Consider the following 21,702-nt stretch of genomic DNA (forward strand, 5'->3'; position numbering starts at 1 on the left):
ATCCCCAGGCACATTAAAGTTTGAGCAGCACTGTTTAGACAAAAAGTTTCTTAGGAATGGGAAGCTACTTTAAGGCAAAGAAATAAGGTATAAATGAACATACCTGTAATAAACCAAAACCAAACCTGTTGCTGTCACGTCAGTTCCAACTCCTGGCAACCCTACGTGTGTCAGAGTGGAACTATGATCTGTAGGGTTTTCAGTGGCTGATTTTTTGGGGAAGTAGATCCCCATACCTTTCTTATGTGGACTCCTACCTTTGAGTTAGTAGCCCAGAGCGTTAACTGTTTACACTCACATTAACAACAAATAATTGACCACTATATGCCAGGTATTATGCTAGATATTCTTGTCGTATATATGGAATGTAAAGATGAAGAGGCCTTCTTATTATAGAAACTTTCACACTTACATAAAAGTAGATAGATTAATGGACCCTGATGTACTTATCACCCAACTTCAACAATTATCAACAATTTGCCACATTTGTACCATCAACATTTCATTGAATGGTTTTCCCATCCTTTGATTTATTGCCTAGGCTGGTAATTTTCTTAACATCTGCAAGATGATGATGTTCTAGTTCTTTTATTCCTTCCCCTTTTATCAGCTGAAAATCTTCTATAAAGACTTTTCCTTTAGCATCAAATTCATTACTCTCATATAGCTTGTATAAGGAAAGCAGAATAAGTGCTTGATTCTTTCCTCTTACCAATTTTCTGACTAGGAACTTCCAAAACTTCCAGATGAGTATACTTTTCCGTGTACCTTTATAAATGAATGGATTATCACAGATTTGATGTATTTTAATCTACTGCAATTGTAATTCTTTTTTATGCTCAAATTGCTCCATCTTCAGCCAGTGGGAGCCCCTTCAGTTAGCTTCTGTGTCCTTTTGTACTATCCTAGTATTCTGACAGAGCCCTGGTGGTGCACTGGTTAAGAGCTTGGCTGCTAATGAAAAGGTCAGCAGTTTGAATCCACCAGCTGCTCCTTGGAAACGCTATGGGACAGTTCTACCCTGTCCTGTACAGTTCCTGTGAGTCAGAATCGACCCGACGGTGATGGGTTTCAGGTTTTGTAGTTACATAAGAATGTCCTTGTGAGGAGCTGTATTTACTGGTGACAGTTCATGATCTCTTCAACTTTATTCTCAAATTGGTCAGTGGGGAAAAAAAAAAAAAAACCTGAATAGTAATATTAAAAAAAAAATTTTTTTTTTTAGTTATTATTTAATTATACACATAATATGTAGAGAGGGAGAAAGCAAATGTAGCCAAATGTCAATAATGCGTGAATTCAGATGAAGGGGAGATGGGAAATTATTCTAATGTTTTTCAATTTTTCTGTCAGACTTTTTGTTCAGACTAAACAGCTTAATTAAAAAACCTATGTGACAACTTTGAGGAAAACTGGTATTAATGTGTAATGAGTGATACCAAGAAAACCTTTGTTATAGAACCATGCTAAAAATTACATAATGCCAAAATAGTTTATTTTTAAAGCAATCATATTGTTTTTATTGTATAACACTTACATTCCTTTTTGATAGGTAATGGAATATCTTATTGGTGGAGATGCCAAATCTCTCCTACATATATATGGTTATTTTGATGAAGAAATGGCTGTGAAATATATTTCTGAAGTAGCTTTGGCTCTAGATTACCTTCACAGACATGGGATCATCCACAGGTAATAACTGACTTTTCTCCAAACTATTACTAAAAAATACAAGTAATCAAATTATGTATTTTCATCTCAGATATTTGCAGTAAGCACTTACCTGTATATCCAGATTATCTAAAGTTAAGTACTAACTTGTATGGGTGTAGAAGTGTCATCAGCTCTTCTTTTGTCTCCCTCTGTTTTTTGAATATGTTGCTTTGGTGTTGAGTATAGCATTTTATTTGCTAACCATTTATTTTATGTTGTTGTTGTTGAGAATATACACAACAAAAACATGCACCAATTCAAGCTTCTACATTGTCTTAGTCATCTAGTGCTGCTATAACAGAAATACCACAACTGGATGGCTTTAACAAAGAGAGGTTTATTTCCTCGCAGTAAAGTAGGGCGGAAGTCCAAATTCAGGGCATCAGCTCCAGGGAAAGGCTTTCTCCCTCTATCGTCCTCCTCATCAATCTTCCCCCAGACTAGCAGCTTCTCTGCGCAAGGACCCCAGGTCCAAAGGACACGTTCTGCTCCCGACACTGCTTTCTTGGTGGTTTGAGGTCCCCAACTCCCTGCTAGATTCCCTTTCCTTTTTATCTCTTGAGAGATAAAAGGTAGTGCAGGCCACACCCCAGGGAAACTCCCTTTACATTGGATCAGGGATGTGACCTGGGTAAGGGTATAACAATCCCACCCTAGTCCTCTTTAACATAAAATTACAATCACAAAATGGAGGACAACCACAGAATACTGGGAATCATGGCCTAACCAAGTTGACACGTTTTTGGGGACATAATTCAATCCATGACGTACATATACAATTCAATAACATTGATTACATTCTTTGAGTTGTGCTGCCATTTTCACCCTCCTTTTCTGAGTTGTTCCTGCCCAGTTAACATAAACTCACTGCTGCCCCCTAAGGTTCCTATCTAATCTTTCTAGTTGCTGTCATTAATTTGACCCTGTATAGATATATATTTTTTTAGATAGATCTTAAAACAGCACAATGTGCCAGGCTGACATTCTTTACTAGTTAAGCTACACTATTATTTGGTTTTAAGACGACTTCAGGGAATATTTTTGATTATCTTAGGGCAGTAATTCTAGGTGTTGAGTATACCATTTTAATGTGAAATATGTTGCATCCTTTTCTACTCCTCTACGAGGAGCCCTGCTGGTGCAGTGGTTAAGAGCTCAGCTGCTAACCAAAAAGGTTGGCAGTTTGAGTCCACCAGCTACTCCCCGGAAACCCTATGGGGCAGTTCTCCTCTGTCCTGTAAGATCGCTATAAGTCAAATCAACTTGACAGCAACCGATTTTACCATCATACGAAAGTGCTATGTTTTGTAGTCCCAGATGATTTACAAAGTTTTGCTCTGTGCAAAGCAAGTCAGATTAAGTGGCTGTGCTCTATTAAGGCTAATCTTATCTTCTTTAAAGAGATAAATGTGATTTTTTACTTGACTTGAGGCTTATTTTATCTAATGAGGTTTATTTATTTTAATGGAATTGCTGATGAGTAATGTCACAGACAAGCTGGGGTTCAACAGTTTTTTTTTCTTAAAGTAAATTCAGGTATACAAGATATTTTGCTTTGAGGTTTATTTTCTGTACTTTTCAAAGCCACCAGTAAGTACCACATTTTAGAGAAAATAAATAGAGCCTGTAACTTTTCTTTCTTTTTCTTGGTGATTCTAGTATTAACATTAGCCCTTTATTAGTTATCTGCTATTTGTCTTTTTTATGTACAGGGACTTGAAACCGGACAATATGCTTATTTCTAATGAAGGTCATATTAAACTGACAGATTTTGGTCTTTCCAAAGTTACTTTGAATAGAGGTAAGAAAAATAGCCTTTATAAAATCCAACAAATTTAAATACTATATTTCATTAGATTATACTATTTGTTAGTTTATATTGAATATTATCTGATGATTATTTGTTCCAAAATAGGCTAGAGTGGCATAATGGTATTTTTTTCAATTAAAGATGAAAAATGGGAATAATTATTCTTGGATCTTCAAAGATTCTTGAAGATCCTTGGATGCTTAGAGAATAACTCTGTTCTACTGGTTTCTTTATCCCTACTGAAACTGGTTCTTACCAATAAAACCTCAGTAAAATGACTGTCCTTAACCACTGTACACCAGGGCTCCAGTAGAATGACTAAAATAGCTATAATGTGGTAAAGGGTCAGTAACTAAAGAACTTATTCAAACATACATTACCACCACCAAGACTTTGATAAACAAAAAATCAGAAAAATGGACATACAATTCATTTTATATATATATAAATATATGTTTATGTTAGTTACTGAGTACTCCCTAGAAAACTAAGAATTTGGGTCATTTCACTGTTCTTTCTTTTCAGAACAAGACTCTGTTCTATGAAACTTTTTAATGATTTCAATCAGTTGAATAGTTATATATGTTTCCCCCATGGTATGATAGCTTCCCTGGGTATATTTATCTTACATTAGTCAGTTGTAGGGTTGTAGGTTAATAATATGGAAAGAGGAGCAAAGTTTAGAACGTGTTATTATTGACTTAGCTGATGACAGCTGAGTTTTTAAAGAATTTCATATGTTTTTCTTTGCGTATAGATATCAATATGATGGATATCCTTACAACACCATCCATGGCTAAACCTAGACAAGACTACTCAAGAACTCCAGGACAAGTATTGTCTCTCATCAGCTCTTTGGGATTTGTAAGTACTTGATAAAAAGAAACTTAAATAACATGCCCTTTGTATGATTGCCACTTAAAATTTTAAATCCCAATGTTTTCTTTCATGTATTCTGAACTTTTTTTTTTTTTTTAATAAATGATCAAAAAAGATTTAAATACCAAGCATGTTGAGTTACTTTTAGCTTAATAGTCTGTCTCCTTAGGTGGTATAATGGTCTGTCTACTTTGGACATATTTTTGTGAAGGTAAATCTTTAGCATTTTTTTTTTTTTTTTGTCTTTCTCTTTTAATAGTACACGCCAGTTGCAGAAAAAATTCAAGATTGTACAGATAGTCTTTCAGCCCATGTATCTGAAACATCACAGTTTTCTCAAGGACTAATTTGTCCTATGTCTGTAGATCAGAAGGATACTACTCCTTATTCTAGCAAACTACTAAAATCATGTAAGTATAAATGAAAAGGTAGCTTTTACCATTAAGTGTTTCCTTTGAGAAACAAAATTATTTAGAATTCTAAATTTTTTAATATCAATTTTGTTGATATTAAAAATTGAATTGTGGAAACCGTGGTGGCATAGTGGTTAAGAGCTATGGCTGCAAACCAAAAAGGCTGGCAGCTCAAATCCACCAAGTACTCCTTGGAAAACCTGTGGGGCAGTACTACTGTGTCTTATAGGGTTGCTATGAATTGGAATCGAGTCAACGGCAATGGGTTTAATATCAATTTTAGTAATTAAAGTATGCATATATTTGAAGTTTCTGGCAGGGGCATACATGACCATAAAACCTCCACCCTCAACCTAATGAGATGACTAGAAAGAAGAAAAGAAAAATCAAGGCATATGGTAACAGAGGAGCCCTGGGGGTACAGTTGTTAAGTGCTAAGCTGCTAACCCAAAGGTTGGCTATTAGAACCCACCAGCCACTCCTCAGGACACAGACGTGGCAGTCTGCTTCTGTAAAGATTACAGCCTTGGAAACCCTATGGGGGGTAGTTTTACCCTGTCCTATAGGGCCACTATGAGTCAGAATCAACTCAACAGCTATGGGTTCTGGTAGTCCTGAATTTCATTATTAGAATGGTTCTGTTGTGCATGGGGTCACTACGAGTTGGAACCAGTTTGGCAGCACCTAACAAATAATGATATAGCCACAGCCAAGCTGAACCCAGAAGGACGAGCAGGTCGTTAATACTGGCAATATAGCGGAAAGAATAGTGGAAAAAGACACCTCAGGTAGAGATACTAACATGAGCAGAGGCATAGGTGCACGAAAGTATATTCCGCGTTCAGGCAAACCAAAAAACCAAACCCACTGCCGTCGAGCCGATTCCGACTCAAAATGACCCTATAGGGCAGAGTAGAACTGCCCCATAGAGTTTCCAAGGAGCGCCTGGCAGATTCAAACTGCTGACCTTTTGATTAGCAGCCTTAGCACTTAACCACTACGCCACCAGGGTTTCCCACATTCAGGCAATAGGGATTAAATATAATGTGGGGGAATGGAAAGCATGTGCAATGGGAAAGGAAGCTTGATAGGTAGATGGAGAAGAAGCAAGTATTATTACAGGGAGCCTTAGATTTAAACTGTAGGAAATAGGGAGCCGTCCAAGATTCCTAAATAGGGAATGGGCTGATCATATGAGTGGTTCAGAAAGAATTCATAGCGAATACACAGCATGCACATGTTGCCACAATACTGGGGGAATGCAGCTGAGCAGTTTAGCCGGATAGCAAGGTCAGTGCTCAGTGAGTTTCAAGAATTCCACTGCAAAGACACGTGTACCAAAATTGATTTCCTCCTAATTATAAATTGTTTCCCCTTGTCCTACTTTTAATTTTACTAATGTTGAGGGAGTTTTATTTTGTTTTAACTTTCAGAGCAGTGCTGGTATTTATAAAAATTTGTATACCTAAACATTATGGGAAGCATGCCAGAAAGACCTGCAGCCATCCATGTAGACTGAATGGTGTTTATGTAGAAATAGTTATGATATGCAATACTTTGTTCTTTGGCTAATTATCTGTAAAGATTCAGCTTAAGAACTAAGAAAGATATGACATAAGCTGCAATTTTTTCTTTCCCCCAGGTCTTGAAAAAGTTGCCTCTAACCCAGGAATGCCTGTGAACTGTCTAACTTCTAATCTACTCCAGTCTAGGAAAAGGCTGGCTACCTCAAGTGCCAGTAGTCAGTCCCACACCTTTCTATCCAGTATGGAATCAGAATACCACAGCAGCCCCAGATGGGAAAAGGATTGCCAGGTTAGAGTGAATTTAATCTTACCTAGGTAATTATGTATGTCAGACTGATACAAACACTTTTATACCTTTTCATATAAATTCTATAAGGAAAGGAAATTGTTACATGAATTTCTCGTACATTCTGTCAAATTCTTTTGAAATATTTCATTTCTCATTTAGACATGAAATTGTTCTTGCTTGACTATATAAAAGATTCCAATTTTTTTAAATTCTTGCGATAAATTGATAGATGTTTGACTCCTAGATGTCTAAATGTTGCTGCTGATTTTTCTTTTTAATCCTCTACCCAGCTAGCTATGTTACTAGTTTTTATTTTTTAAAACCTGTTTACTACTTAAAACTCATACTACCTCCATCTTTACTGTTTCTTCCCCCCGTTTCTAATTTAGTGGGATGGTAACTTCTGGATCAGAAATAACTTTTAGACCACAATGGTAACGTAGGTGCACCCTTAAAGTCTTCTGAGGAGATCACTTACCAAGTGAATAGATTTAAAGTTATTTTACTTAATTTGTATACTGTATTTTTGCCCTTAGTTATTCAAGCTAATATTTACTGACAGGAACTAAAATTTAAAGTTATAGTAATAAGGCCTCCTTCATGGAATACTGATAAAATAATATAACGTTAAAAAAACCCAAGGTTAGAATAATGATAATACAAAAGAATAAACCTCCTATTTGATAACTTGGATCATATAAGAAGCTCCTTATCCTCGGTAATATGATTTTCTTCATTATGGTTGGATAGTTGTATTTTAGGAGTAAAGTTCAATTATTTTTTAGTTAAGGCAGAGTTTTCAACCTTTTTCTTCTCTCTTTTAGACTGCTGTGTAGATAGAATACGCTGCCGGATAAACAGATTTCCATTCTTAGCACCATTATTCCATCTCTTTCCTATTCAAGAAGGTGTATTCTGTACTACTTCAAGCTATACACACCTCTACCCTCCTCCTCTCCCTTCTTCGACACTCCCGAGGAATGCAGTGATAGGATTATAGCAGTAGTTCTCAAGTCGTGACCAGAGGGGTGGCAGTGAGCCCTGTGGGATCCCCTGATGAACCTTGTATTGATCCCAAAATGCATCATTTTCTGTGCTTGCGGACCAGTAACTTATAATTGTGGGAATTTTCTCTATGATCGTAACTAAGTGCTCCTTGTTATTACTAGGTAATTTAACAGTAGTTACTAAAGCTTACTATTCACCCATCAAAATTAGGCATTATTAGAGTTTACTGAAGAACCACTTTAATTGAGTAACCTTTTTAAAATCCTAGTTACTTGTACTAGTTTACAGTATTATGTATGAAGCTATGACTATGTATGAGCACCCACAGATGGTTGGAATTCAAACACTTTTCAAGAAAAGCATTTTGTTATCAATGCATCATCAGTTCATCTTATTGACAATGGATTTTAATTCCTCTGTTGTTTTTATTTTTTAATTATAAAATACTATTAGTTTAGCTAAACCTTATCAGCTTGCTTTTACTGTACCTGTGTGAAATGGTATATATTTACAGTTTTGGTCTGTAATTTTCCAATAACTAGGCTTCAAACACCATCCTTTTTGTGACTTAAAACAGAATCATCCATACCCCTATCGTAAAACAGATGTGTGCATAGTGTAGCCTTATCCCTAAATTTGCCTGAATATGTTGCCTATTAGCATGTCCTATTTAAATAACATGTAATAACTCTATCAAAATAAATATTATAGAATAATTCATTTAAATTTTAGATCAATGTTTCGCTCAAAATAATATGTATAAACTAATACTCTAATTGTTTATTTTGCTTTTTAATTCTCTGTTATCACTGTTCTTTTCCACTGGAAAGTGGGACTACCTGTCATAGTAGTTAATGAGGACATTCATCTCACCTAAGTATAAGGGAGCCCTGTTGGCGCAATGGTTAAGAGCTTGGCTGCTAACCAGAAGATTGGCAGTTCAAATCCACCAGCCACTCCCTGGAAAGCCCCATAGGGCAGTTATGCTCTGTCCTATAGGTTCGGCTATGAGTCAGAATCAACTCAACGGCAGTGTGTTTGTTTTGGTTTAAGTATTCGAAGGCCAACAAAGTTAAAGAATTTCAGCTTTACAAAACTAAAAAAAAGTGTTTTTTCTCCTCTCAGGAAAATGATGAAGCATTGGGCTCTACAATGATGAGTTCAAATACAATCGAAGAACCTTTTTGTACAAAATCTACAAATGCCATTGAGACCAGAAATTTCAATAAAAAAGATCTTGAGTTAGCTCTTTCTCCCATTCACTCCAGCGGTGGCATTCCTGACACTGGAAGCTCTGGGAAAGTTTCTTGGGAAGCAAGAGAACTGGACGTAAATAACATTAATATGCCCACTGATGCAAGACTGTCTGGTTTTCATCAGTTGCATCAGTGGAGTGTGGATTCTGGTAATATGACTGAAGAGCACCTTAGAAGAAAAGGTCTAAAAAGAAGCTTCGAGTTAGTTGAATCTAGTCCTTGTCAGGAAACTGTACAGAATAAAAAAAATTGTGTGGAGTATGGTTGTACCAATGAAGTGATGGATTGTTACACAAATCAAAGTACAGGCTTAACAACTGAAGTCCAGGACCTTAAGATATCGGCATACAGAAGTCAGCAAAATGACTGTGATAATAAGGAGAACATTGTCAATTCTTTTACTGATAAACAACAAACACCAGAAAAATCACCTGTCCCAATGATAGCAAAAAACCTTCTGTGTGAACTGGATGAAGATTGTGAAAAGAACTGTAAGAAGGACTACTTAAGTTCTAGTTTCCTGGGTTCTGATGATGACAGAGCTTCTAAAAGTATGTGTGTGGATTCTGATTCATCTTTTCCTGGGATTTCTATAATGGAAAGCTCATTAGAAAAGCAGTCCTTAGATCCAGAGAAAAGCATCAAAGAATCCTCTTTTGAAGAGTCGCATATTGCAGACCTACTGAGTATATCACCAAACCATCAAGAAAATGCCTTACCAAAAGGTGATGAGAATCCTGCTGTCCAAGACCATGAAAAAATGTTAGCTCCTTCTTCAGATGCGCTGAAAACATTAACCGTCTCTAAGAGAAATGCCGTAGCTTTTCGAAGTTTCAACAGCCATATCAATGCATCCAATAACTCAGAACCATGCAAAATGAGCATTACTTCTCTAGATGCAATGGATATTTCATGTGCTTATAGTGGTTCGTATCCCATGGCTGTAACCCCTACTCAAAGAAGAAGATCCTACATGCCATACCAGGTATGTGATAACTTTTCTAACACTGTGTTCTTTGAATTTTGAAAAAATAAACTATGAAGGCCTGCCTCTCAACTGGACTGTGCCTAACATCATATATTTTTGTTCCCTTTGTTGAGAATCTATGGGTTTGGGGAGTTTTAATGCAGAAAGATAAAGCTGGGAGAAATAACATTTATTATTATTACTAAGTACAATGCCTTCTATTTGTCTAGCTCTATATCCTTGTCTAAGAAAATACAATTACATATTTTCACTTGATCCCAGCAACACTGTGATAAAAAATTTAAGTCCACTTTACCTTACTGGCTTCTAAGGACTTATTCAGGTGATCTCTTTTCTTTATCCAAAAAAAATTTAAAACTATATACTTCAAATCTTACTTTGTTTTTATTTTCTACACTTTTACCTTTATAAACACATAGTTTCTTTTTTTATTTTTCCTTTGGAGAAACATCATAATATAAAAAATGTAAAACCCTGAAGTTAAGGTTACAAGACTTGGGTTTTCGACCCAAAACTTGCTGAGTGACTTAGAAGGAGTCCCTTAACCTAAGAGCTGCTGTTTTTCCATCTGTCAGGGATAATGGTACCTGTCCTGTAGATTCCACAGGGTTGGTGTGAGACAACAAAGTATCATGAAAACTCTTAAATGCCATTTAGTACAAGAGGTTGTTTAGATTTAGTTCTATCTTGTGTAATGTCCTAATAACTCGATCATTTGTTAGCCACAACTTCCCTTAGGCTTATATTAATCCATGCTATCAAGAAATTCTTTCTTGTGAATTTTATTCATTGTTTCTTGTATATACAGATCTCATTGAAATGACTGGCGTTATGTAAGCTATTGAACTTCATTAGCAATTAGGACTTTTCATAATTATAAATAGTTATGAGTTCATATTCAAAACTGACCAAGGAAGGATTTGAGTATGTATTTTATACTGGCAGCCCTTTCCCTATGTTTTGTTTCAGCATTTATATTCCCTGTCAAAGGAATTAAGATATTTGTTGTCTTTCAAACTCTTTGTGAATTAGCAGATCCCAAGTCAGAACAAGTCAGGAACTCCATATCGAACTCCAAAGAGTGTGAGAAGAGGGGCAGCCCCAGTGGATGATGGGCGAATCCTAGGAACGCCAGACTACCTCGCACCTGAGTTGTTATTAGGCAGGGCCCACGGTAAGAGACGTATGCATGACTTGAGTTTTTGAAGTGTTATCTATGGCTACATTTCCTTTTGAGGTAAAACTGTTTTCAATTTCTTTGATATTTAGATTGCCCAAGTGAAATAAACTCATGCAATACTCTTTTCCTATATATATGACATTTATCATAGGAAAGGAAAAAAGAAACGGCCATGGCTGTCTTGTTCTCTGAATGTGAAAGATCAAACATTGAAGAATATGCAACCATTCGTCCTTTGCCGTCTGAGTCAGTCTCAGGGATCCAGAGAAGCCCCACCTCCTACTGCCTTTGGTCCTTTCTATATTTCCTTCGTTCTTATGTTTCCTCAGGTCTGTTCTAATCAGCATTCAGGAATACATAGTGGATCTAAACTTCTGTTCAATCTTCTGAAACCTGTTCCTGTCTAGAGTTTACTGTCATTTATATTCACACCAAAAGGGTCAAACCAGAAATGAACCATCCTTAAAAATGGAACATAAAAGAATAGAAGGATGACATTTTACCTGTCTTCCCTTCCTACATTCTGAAAGGAACCCCTTCTCCTACATCTTGGTATTCATTACTTCCCCTTTCTTGGGCTCCTTTCGTGATCATCTATCTCATCCTCCCCACTCCACACACACTCCTTCTTCCGTTTTTACTTCTTTGCTGGCTTTTTTCCTCAGCCTGAAAATGTTACCAACCTTGTTTTCCCCTCTTTGCCTAACTTTTCAAAGGTTTCTTATTTTCTTTGCCTGATCGTTTTTGCTCTGACAATCTTTTTGTTACCATTAGTATGTAACTAAAACTGTTTTCTTTAAAGTCACCAATGATGTCCTTATTATCCAGTCTACCAGTCTCTTCTCAATCTCATTCCTCTTACCTCTATTGCTTCTCCTGAGTTTCCTTACTAAATACAGAAGTTCTTCAAGATTCTGCTCCTTACCCTTTTTTTTCCTTACAGATAAACCCATTGCTGTAGAGTCGATTTCAGACTCATACTGACTCTATAGGACAGAGTAGAACTGCCCCATAGGGTTTCCAAGAAGTGGCTGGTGAATTCGAACTGCTGACCTTTTGGGTACCAGCTGAGGTCTTAACCACTGCGCCACCAGGGCTCCACATGCACCCTGTTAATCTCACCACTCTCATGACTTCAGTCGTCACCTCTATGTTGTTGATTCCCAAACCTCTCTCTCTAATCCTGACTTTTTCTAGGTGGCAGACTCATGCCCAAACTGCCTACTTGATATTCTATTGGTCTTTCAAATGTTGCATCTCAAAGCTGAGCTGATCAAGCTTGCTCAGCCTCTGTTCCCAATCTCAGTTTCACTATCTTCATAGTGACAGTCACCCTCCCCACATGCAGGCATATAAATCCAGTTCATTTCTATGTTAAGAATTTCATCTTTCACTCTAATTACTTTAACAGCCTTCTAACTAGTCTCTTCAGTTTCAGCTCATTGTCTATCATAACTGTCATCAGATTTCTCTTTCTGAAACAAAGTGGTTCCTGCCACTTCCCTCCTCAGAAAGCTATGCTGGCTCCCTCTTACCTGCAAAATAAAATCCAAATTACTGAGCATGGCATTCTAGGCTCTAAGCTCTCATAGTAACCTCATCTCTCGAAAAGTCCCTTTACATGCCTTGTTTCCCCATTCTGTTTCTTAAACACACTTATTCCCAGGTCTTCCTTATTTTGCACATGGATTTTGCCTTAGTTTAGAAAACTCAATCCCCAATAATTTTCAGTTAAATTTCTTCTCATCTTCTCATCATCAGCTTAAATACCACCTCTTCCATAAAGCATCCCTTGGCCAGCTATGGACAATTTGTTATTCATTCCTATATCACTTTTTTAGAAACTGCTTAAAACATGTGTCATTCTTCCTGTGTTGCAATTAGTAATAAATATCCGTCTCCACTACAAAAGTTTAAGAAATTTCCTTAAGAGCAGAATCTGGGTTTTCTGCCTTCTATGTAGCACTCCAGGAAAATTCCTTAGAAGTACTCAATAACTGTTCTTAACAATCTTTGTAATTTTAGAAATGAATTGACTTATTTAATATTCCCCTTTCTTTATTAGCCAAAGCAACTAAGTTCATGTGGGCACTTAACTGTTTTTTATACAGCGCCTCTTTGCTAAGTCACGGAGTTGCCAGTTCAGAGCTCAATTCTACTAAAAGCCTGCCTCTTTCCTGTATTTTAATTTGTATCCCATCTAACTTAGGATACAATATGAAAAACATAGCAATCATTGTGAGTATGTGCAGGACTGGGCAGTGTTTCCTTCTGTTTGCATAGGGCCACTGTAAGTCAGAACTGACTCAACAGGACCTAACAACAACATGAAAGTCAGCTTCAAATGTAAGCATTTACTTTCTAGAACCTTGTCGCTATTTTAGTGGACATCTAGTTACCTCAGATATTTAGTGATATTTTTAAATTTTTATTTTCTATAAAAGTAATATGATATATCATTTTTAAGACAACAAACAGTTTAACACAATTTATAATAAAAAAATAGCAATTCCCTGTTCTCTACTTCTTTCCCCAGATCCTACGCCCCAGGGACAGTCATTTTCAACTCCTATGCATTTCTTCTATATTTCTAAATAGCATGCTGTACTGCTGTATCTTGATTTTTTTATGTTAGATACTAACTTTTGACCTCCAACTATGGAAGATGCATGTGTAGTCTGTCTCTCAACTCCTTTGCCCATATATATCACACTTAGGTCTACCATCTTAAAAAAATACTGAATCAAGTATACCTCCATAGCCTGTCATACTCGCTGACTTGACTTCTCAGCCTTTTTTGATCCGGCCCTATCTGCCTTTCCAACTCAGCTCTTCTTGTCCCCTATGTGCAACCAAAACTCTAACCATGAGAACCTACGTGCATTTCCTCCAATGCACCTTGTTCTGTCTTACCTCTGTGCCTCTGCTTCTGCTTCCCTCCTGTCTGATATGCTTTTCCCTACTTTATTTGCATAACCAACTCCTAATTCTCCTTCAAGCTGAGACTCAGATATAACTTCCTCTGTAATGCTCCCCATGGTCTGTCCCCCTCAGCCAAGCTGACTTAGGTACTCAGTCCTGACTTCCCACAGCTTCTTGTGCCTATTTTTGTTTCAGTTCTTAACATTGGGTTATAATGATCTGTTTGTATCTCCCAGCACAGGCTGTTTTCTCCCTAGGAAAAGATCTTTTTATTATTCATTTTGGTACCCCTGAGTACCTAGTTCAATGAATAATGTAAGAATAAATTCCTAATATTAATATAATACCCCTAACAAATTTTTTCTTATATGCAGGATTTCTGACTTCGGGTGAGTGAGCTTCTCAATAAAGTAATATGGCAAAGCATGTGACACTGAACAGTCAAAGTATAACTAGATCACATTGCAGAAAAAAAAAATTCTTTTTCCTTTTCAGCTTACTTATGAAATACGGAAATAAGCTGTCTTCTGGGAAGGAAGACAATCCAGAAAGGTCGATCTTCTCTGTGAGAAGAAATGTAGGCATGTGATGTTTTTTATAACTTTTAAGGGTATCGGAGTAAATATACAGCTTCTTTATTGCGACAGAGTTAATTAGGCTTGATAAAATTATTAAAATTAGTAGTTAAAAAAGATCTAGAATTTTCTAAACCATAATTCCATTAAGAAGATGTAAAGGTATAACAATATTAGTCTATCCGTACAGATTGTAGACGTAGGTTTAAATTAGCAAATAGTGTAAAATATGTTTGTGTGAGTTCTCTGGCTAATATTATTATATTACAATTACTAAGATTCTTCAGATTATGTGATCTTATTAGACTTTGACTCAAATATATGGGTATGTGTGACATATCCATGGAGAAATTACGTATATTTTGGGCATGAGTACATATTGGCTGAGCTGGGAAAAAGGTCCTAATTTCTAACTTAAGTAAAACACATAAAAATAAAAGTTTTCTTCTGATTTGTCTCCACTTCCTCTGTTATTTGGCTAAAGTCTTTTCGTTTTATCTCATTGATTGGAATAATTCTCTCTCAGTGCTCCTTAAAAGGTCTACTAACCGAGGTGGCTTGTATGTTTTTGTAGTGGTTACTATGTACAGAAGCCTGTGGTCTGGTTGCATCTTATATTCGTTAAAGGGAAGATGGGATTATGTGGCTTGCAGGTAAAGGGATGCTTAATGCATGCACTCAGTTTTCCTATGGGCAGATTTCACAATGTTTGCCGACTTGTTTTAAAATGGGATGGTAGCAATTGCTGAATCACAATAATGAACTTTTTGGAATTATAACTTTTAAGACACTTTTAACATTAGACTAGAATTCCTATTCTAAATTTGCAGTGAACTTAACCATTCTGTGATTGAAATTAATCTTTGCTTAGGAAACACTTTTATATAGACAGAACTAATCAAAAGTATAAGCCAGATCATACAGTCAGGTTTAAAATAACCACTTAAACATCTTTGTATATAAGTGACGTTTCCAATAAAGATGTCGTTTAGAAATCAGTTTTCTCTATTTATTAAAACTTATCTCCTAATTACTTCTTCAAGCCATGGTTTAAGTGCATATTTATTAATTTGTACTCTGTTCTTAAAAGGAATAAAATTACATTAAAACACTCTGTAATTAAGGCTTACATGGTTGTCAGGATACCCTCCCGTTAGTATAAATATTGCTACATCATCTCATACGTTGTAAGGAATAGGTAGAATAACGTGTTACTATCTCCTGATTTTAAGTTGAGAAGTAGGCAGGTATTTTAGAGAATAACGTATAGGATAAATGTATCCTTTGGTTGTGTTTTAGGGTAGAGAACACATAAGAGTATCCAGACTATCAGAAATTATTAATAAACGACAAAAGATGGCTTTAACTTTTCATTAACTAGCAGTGGTAGTTGCTAATCCAAACTTCTTGGAAAATAGAGAAGGAAGGTAATGACAACATTGCTAAATGAAGATTATTTGGGCTTTTGTACCTTATGGGCACCAGAGAGGAGGCCTGGTGGTACAGTGGTTAAGTGCTCAGCTGCTAACCAAACGGTTGGCAGTTCAAACCCACCACCTGCTCTGCAGGAGAGAGATGTGGCAGCCTGCTTCCATAAAGATTATAGCTTTGGAAACCCTATGGGGCAGCTCTACCCTGTGCTATAGGATCGCTGTGAGTTGGAACTGATTTGATGGCAGTAGGTATAACACCAGAAGAAAGCCTTAAGAAATGAATGCCTAGACTACGCACAAATATCCATGTGTTAATGTTTCCGCTGATGAAACATTTATAGAAAATGTCTGCAAGCTCTTCAACTTCCTCTTAAATTCTAGGTCCTGCGGTAGATTGGTGGGCACTTGGAGTTTGCTTGTTTGAGTTTCTGACAGGAATTCCCCCCTTCAATGATGAAACACCACAACAAGTATTCCAGAATATTCTGAAAAGAGGTGATTCTTTCTATCCTATCAAGATAGATTCATTTATCACTTATTTATTTATCACATATTATTATTTTGAGCAATGATTAACAAGCTTATTTCTATATGTTTGTAGATATCCCTTGGCCAGAGGGTGAAGAAAAGCTATCTGATAATGCTCAAAGTGCAGTAGATATACTTTTAACCATTGATGATACAAAGAGGGCTGGAATTAAAGGTAAGGTATTGTATTAATGAACTCCTTTGCCCCTGATTTGTTCCAAGCAATGGTTTTTAATAACAATATCAAGTTCTAATATAACACTGCAGGTAATCTGACTGGTAAAGTGGTAAAAAGATAATTCAGTTTATTTCTGTCTTCTAGGTATGCATTGAAATATTTGTTCTCATTTTACATTAAAAATTCAGGGCAATCTTGTCAGTCTTAGGCTTTTCAAAGTCTGATAAAGTTAGCCACCAACAAATACAGGAAATCTTTATCAAAACCTTCCATTCTGTAACTTCTTGCTCATTCTGATACTGTATACAGAGTACCTATTGTACGTCAGATACGGCCTTACAGATATTCTCACTTAATCACTCTCAAACTGAGCAAAAACTGTTATGAATAGGACTTGAGACATCAGTGATTTACCTTATGACTCTCTTGGTTAAAGAAAGTATTATATCAGCATGAAGCATATTTGAAGCAAAAATAAGTTTCAACTTAAAGGAGAGAAAATTAAGGATACTATCTAAAACTTAATTCATGGTATCAATAGTTTTAAGAACTAAAAGTTTCAGCCTATAGTCATATTGTAATGGGCTATGATATGTGTTGGAATAATTTTCATTTTTTTCTGCTGGCAGGTACATTTGATGAGGGAAAAAACTTACAACATTAACTCTTAAACTATGATATTTAGATATGATGGAGAACTTAATGTTGCTCTTGTCATAACTTTCTTAATTTCTATTTAAATGCATCCACAAAGGAATTCTAATTTAGTTTGAATGTTGAAGTAACTGTTTTTTAAGTGAAAAATACCCCTCTCATCTGCTTCACTGTGTAAATTGTTCATCAAACAAAGTGTTTTTGAGATGTCGTTTGTCATGGACTGAATTATGTCCCCCAAAAAGTATGTGTCTATTTGGCTGGGCCATGATTTCCCTTATTGTGTTGGTTGTCCTCTATTTTGTGATTGTAATTTTATGTTAGAGAGGATTAGAGTGGGATACTAACACCCTTACAAGCTTGCATCCCTGATCCAACGTAAAGGGAGCTTCCCTGGGGTGTGGCCTGCACCACCTTTTATCTCTCAAGAGATAAAAAAGAAAGGGAAGCAAGCAGAGAGTTGGGGACCTCATACCACCACGAAAGCAGCACCAGGAGCAGAGTGCGTCCTTTGGACACAGGGTTCCTGTGCCTGAGAGGCTCCTCGACCGGGGGAAGATTGAGGACAAGGACCTTCCTCCAGAGCCCACAGAGAAAGAAAGCCTTCCCTTGGAGCCAGTGCCCTGAATTTAGACTTCTAGTCTACTGGGCTGTGAGAGAATAAACTTCTCTTTGTTAAAGCCACCCACTTGTGGTATTTCTTTTATAGCAGCACTAGATGACTAAAAAAAAATCATTAATAAGAATTTTTTCATCTGGAACTAATAGAAGGATTCAGCAAAGTGCAGGATACAAGATAAACATAAAAATCAGTTGGATTCCTATACACCAACAAAGAGAACTTCAAAAAGAAAATCAGAAAAACAATACCATTTATAATAGCCCCCCAAAAGATAAAATACTTTGGAATAAATCTAACTAGGGACATATAAAACCTATACAAAGAAAACACTACTACAAGAAACCAAAAGAGACCTACATAAATGGAAAAACATACCATGCTCATGGATGGGAAGACTGAACATTGTGAAAATGTCAATACTGCCCAAAGCGATCTACAGTTATAATGCAATCCCGATCCAGATTCCAGCAGCATTCTTTAACAAGATCAGAAACTAATCACCAACATTGTATGGAAAGGAAAGAGGTCCTGGATAAGCAGAGCATTACTGAAGAAGAAGAAAGTTGGAGGCCTCACACTACCTGATCTCAGAACTTACCACACAGCCATGATAGTCAAAACACCCTGGTACTGGAACAACAACAGACACACAGACCAATGGAACAGAATCGTGAACCCAGATATAAATCCATCCACCTACGGGCAGCTGATCTATGACAAAAGGCCAAAGTCCATTAAATGGGGGAAGAGACAGTCTTTTTAACAAATAGTGCTGGCAAAATTGGATATCGGTCTGTTAAAAAATGAAACAGGACCCATACCTCACACCATATGCAAAAACTAACTCAAATTGGATCAGAGATCTAAATATAAAACCTAAAACTATAAAGATCATGGAAGAAAAAATAGGGACAATGGTAGGGGCCCTAATATATGGCATAAATGGAATATCAAACATAACTAAAAATGCAGAAACAGCAGAATATGAACTAGATAAAATGGGACCTCCTAAAAATTAAACACTTATGCTTATCAAAAGACTTCTCTGAAAGAGTAAAAAGAGAACCTATACACTGGGAAAAAATTTTTGACTACAACATACCTGACAAGGGTCTAATCTCTAAAATTTATAGAAAACTTCAATACCTCAACAAGAAAAAGACAATCCAGTTAAAAAATGGGCAGAGGATATGAACAGACACTTCCACAAAGAAGACACTCAGGTGGCTAACAGACACATGAGGGCATGCTTGCAATAATTAGCCATTAAACCCAAACCCATTAAAAAAAAAAAAAAAACCCCATTAGAGAGATGCAAATTGAAACTACAATAAGATACCATCTCACCCCAACATTAGCGGCACTAATCAGAGAAAGAGAAAATAACAAATGTTGGAGAGGTTGTGGGGAGATTGAAACTCTTATATACTGCTAGTGGGAATGTAAAATGGTACAACCAGTATGGAAGATGGTATGGTGCTTCCTTAAAAACCTAGAAATAGAAATACCATATGCTCAGCAATCTCACAGCTAGGTATATACCCTGAAGATATAAGAGGCTCTGACATGAATAGACATGCACAGCCATGTTCATTGCAGCATTACTCACAATAGCAAAAAGATGGAAACAACCCAATTTCCCATCAACAGATGAATGGATTAACAAGCTGTGGTACATACACACAATGGAATACTACACAACACAACAATAAAGAATAATGGCTGATTTGCGAAACATCTCAAAACAAGGATGAATTTGGAGGACATTATGCTGAGTGAGATAAGTCAATCACAAAAGGGCAAATATTGTATGAGACTGCTATTATAAAGACATAAGGTTTTCTGTGTGTAAACAGAAAAAAAAAATTATTTGATGATCATCAGGGATGGGAAGGGGAATGTAGGAAAATTACCAAATAGATAAAAGACACGTTAATATTGTTGAAGGGAAAAGCAATACACAATGTGGGGAAAATCAGCAAAACATAAGAAAAAAATGTTTCTCTTCTGTCCTCACTTAACATTGTATAAGCGGGGGGCCATCCTGTGCATTATAAGATGTTCAGCAGCATCCCTGGCCTCTGCCCCATAGACACCAGTAGCACCTTCCCCCAGTTGTGACAACCAAAAATGTCTATAGACATTGGCAAATGTCTTTGGGGGCAAAATTATGCCAATTGAGAACCTCCGTCCTAAAGTAATTTTTAAATTAATTCATGCTGAGTTACTACAACAATTAATAGAGAAATGAATTCTCTGAATGTGTTATTTTTGCTATTTTATCCCTTTTCCTATCAGTGTCTTAGTTCAGTGAAAAAACAATTCAGCGACATATTAATCTCCTAACCCATCTCCCCCAGTACAGACACACACAAACACATAATTCTTTCCTGTCTGTGTAGTCTTCTCCCAGTATTTTTCTTAAATTTGCTTACTTCTTTTTGAGCTATTTATTGCCTTAATTGTCCCTTCATTGTTTGCTGATTCTGAAGTTTAGTTTGCCTCTCAAGAACCTTTATTGTTTCTTTATGAAGTGAAGGGTTAAGGATAGGGGAAGTTATGCCTAGCAACTAAATAGCAGGGTGTGGTCAAAGAGCATACTTCCATTTTAGTAGGATCCGAGAGGGAAGATGACAGGTAACAATAAATGTTAAATAGGAGGGCAAAGTTTGAGATCTTTTAAGTGTAGCAATACCGTGATACCAAGATCCAGGATGTAGTCATACTGCTACATAGTCAATGTGTTGTGGAGATTTAAGCCAATGAAATCAAGGAAGTCAAAGAACCATGAAGAGAATGTGTCAGAAGTATCATCAGTCTATATGCATGAAAGATAAGCATCAAGCACAGGGAGGAAAATGAGGGAGTAGAAAATGAGCTTCATGCTAACGTTATCTAGGATTGCAGTGATATAAACAGGTGGCAAGAACTGGAGGAAAAATGCAGCCGTAATTATGGAAGATTAGTGATAAGGAAGCTGCCTTGGAGAGCAAACAGTAAGCCAAACTTCTTTCATTGAGTCAGGAATTGTGTGAGAAAATGCAGGCAGTGAGAAAGCCAGGCTTCTATTAAGGAGAATCATTCACAAATTTAACAAATACAAATCCAAGCACATTTCACGTTCAAGGTGATATACAAAACAACCCAGTGTGTGCCTTTGTGAAGCATGTGGTCTAGTAGACATTCAACAAATGCCTGAAACATAATAAAGTAGGATGAGATATATGTGTACATGAAACACTCTCTTCAATCCCTATGAAGCAATACTTGGGTAACGGTGTCATGACATTCTGTTTCTTTTTTCCCGAAGAGCTGAAACATCACCCTCTCTTCGGCGATGTAGACTGGGAAAATCTGCAGCATCAGACTATGCCTTTCATACCCCAACCAGCCGATGAAACAGATACATCCTACTTTGAAGCCCGAAACAACGCTCAGCACCTGACTGTATCTGGGTTTAGTCTATAGCACATACATTTTCTTCTTAGTCTACCCTTATGTTGTAGGATAAGTCTGCGTAGGTCCATACTCCTCAATGCTGGACTGACCTAAGGAAAATAAATTATTTTACCCGGGTCAGTGAGCTTTCAATGTGTTAAATCTACCACCAACTTAAGAAGCTATAAAGAATGTCATCAGTAATTTGTCTTAATCTCAGAACTGTATATAGATCTTCAAAGCTTTTTAATCTTATTTATTTTCTGTTGCACTTTATGAAAATGAATGTC

General features: G+C 36.6%; 1 protein-coding gene across 2 annotated transcripts in view; it reads left to right on the forward strand.

Annotated features, from left to right (window-relative positions):
• Window positions 1–21,702, forward strand: part of MASTL (microtubule associated serine/threonine kinase like) — a 31,509-nt gene extending 9,807 nt beyond the window's left edge. Inside the window, exons 3-12 of one of the 2 annotated variants that reach the window (XM_049885219.1) lie at window positions 1,553–1,692; window positions 3,426–3,514; window positions 4,281–4,387; window positions 4,662–4,812; window positions 6,458–6,630; window positions 8,764–9,879; window positions 10,915–11,056; window positions 16,374–16,487; window positions 16,594–16,695; window positions 21,285–21,702. In XM_049885219.1, coding sequence (XP_049741176.1) covers window positions 1,553–1,692; window positions 3,426–3,514; window positions 4,281–4,387; window positions 4,662–4,812; window positions 6,458–6,630; window positions 8,764–9,879; window positions 10,915–11,056; window positions 16,374–16,487; window positions 16,594–16,695; window positions 21,285–21,442 — 2,292 coding nt within the window. In that variant the 3' untranslated portion in view covers window positions 21,443–21,702. The remainder of the gene's footprint in view (window positions 1–1,552; window positions 1,693–3,425; window positions 3,515–4,280; window positions 4,388–4,661; window positions 4,813–6,457; window positions 6,631–8,763; window positions 9,880–10,914; window positions 11,057–16,373; window positions 16,488–16,593; window positions 16,696–21,284) is intronic. The other variant, XM_049885220.1, reaches the window with a different exon arrangement.

The sequence above is a fragment of the Elephas maximus genome, chromosome 4 (genome assembly GCF_024166365.1).
Source record: "Elephas maximus indicus isolate mEleMax1 chromosome 4, mEleMax1 primary haplotype, whole genome shotgun sequence".
NCBI classification, from domain to species: Eukaryota; Metazoa; Chordata; class Mammalia; order Proboscidea; family Elephantidae; genus Elephas; species Elephas maximus.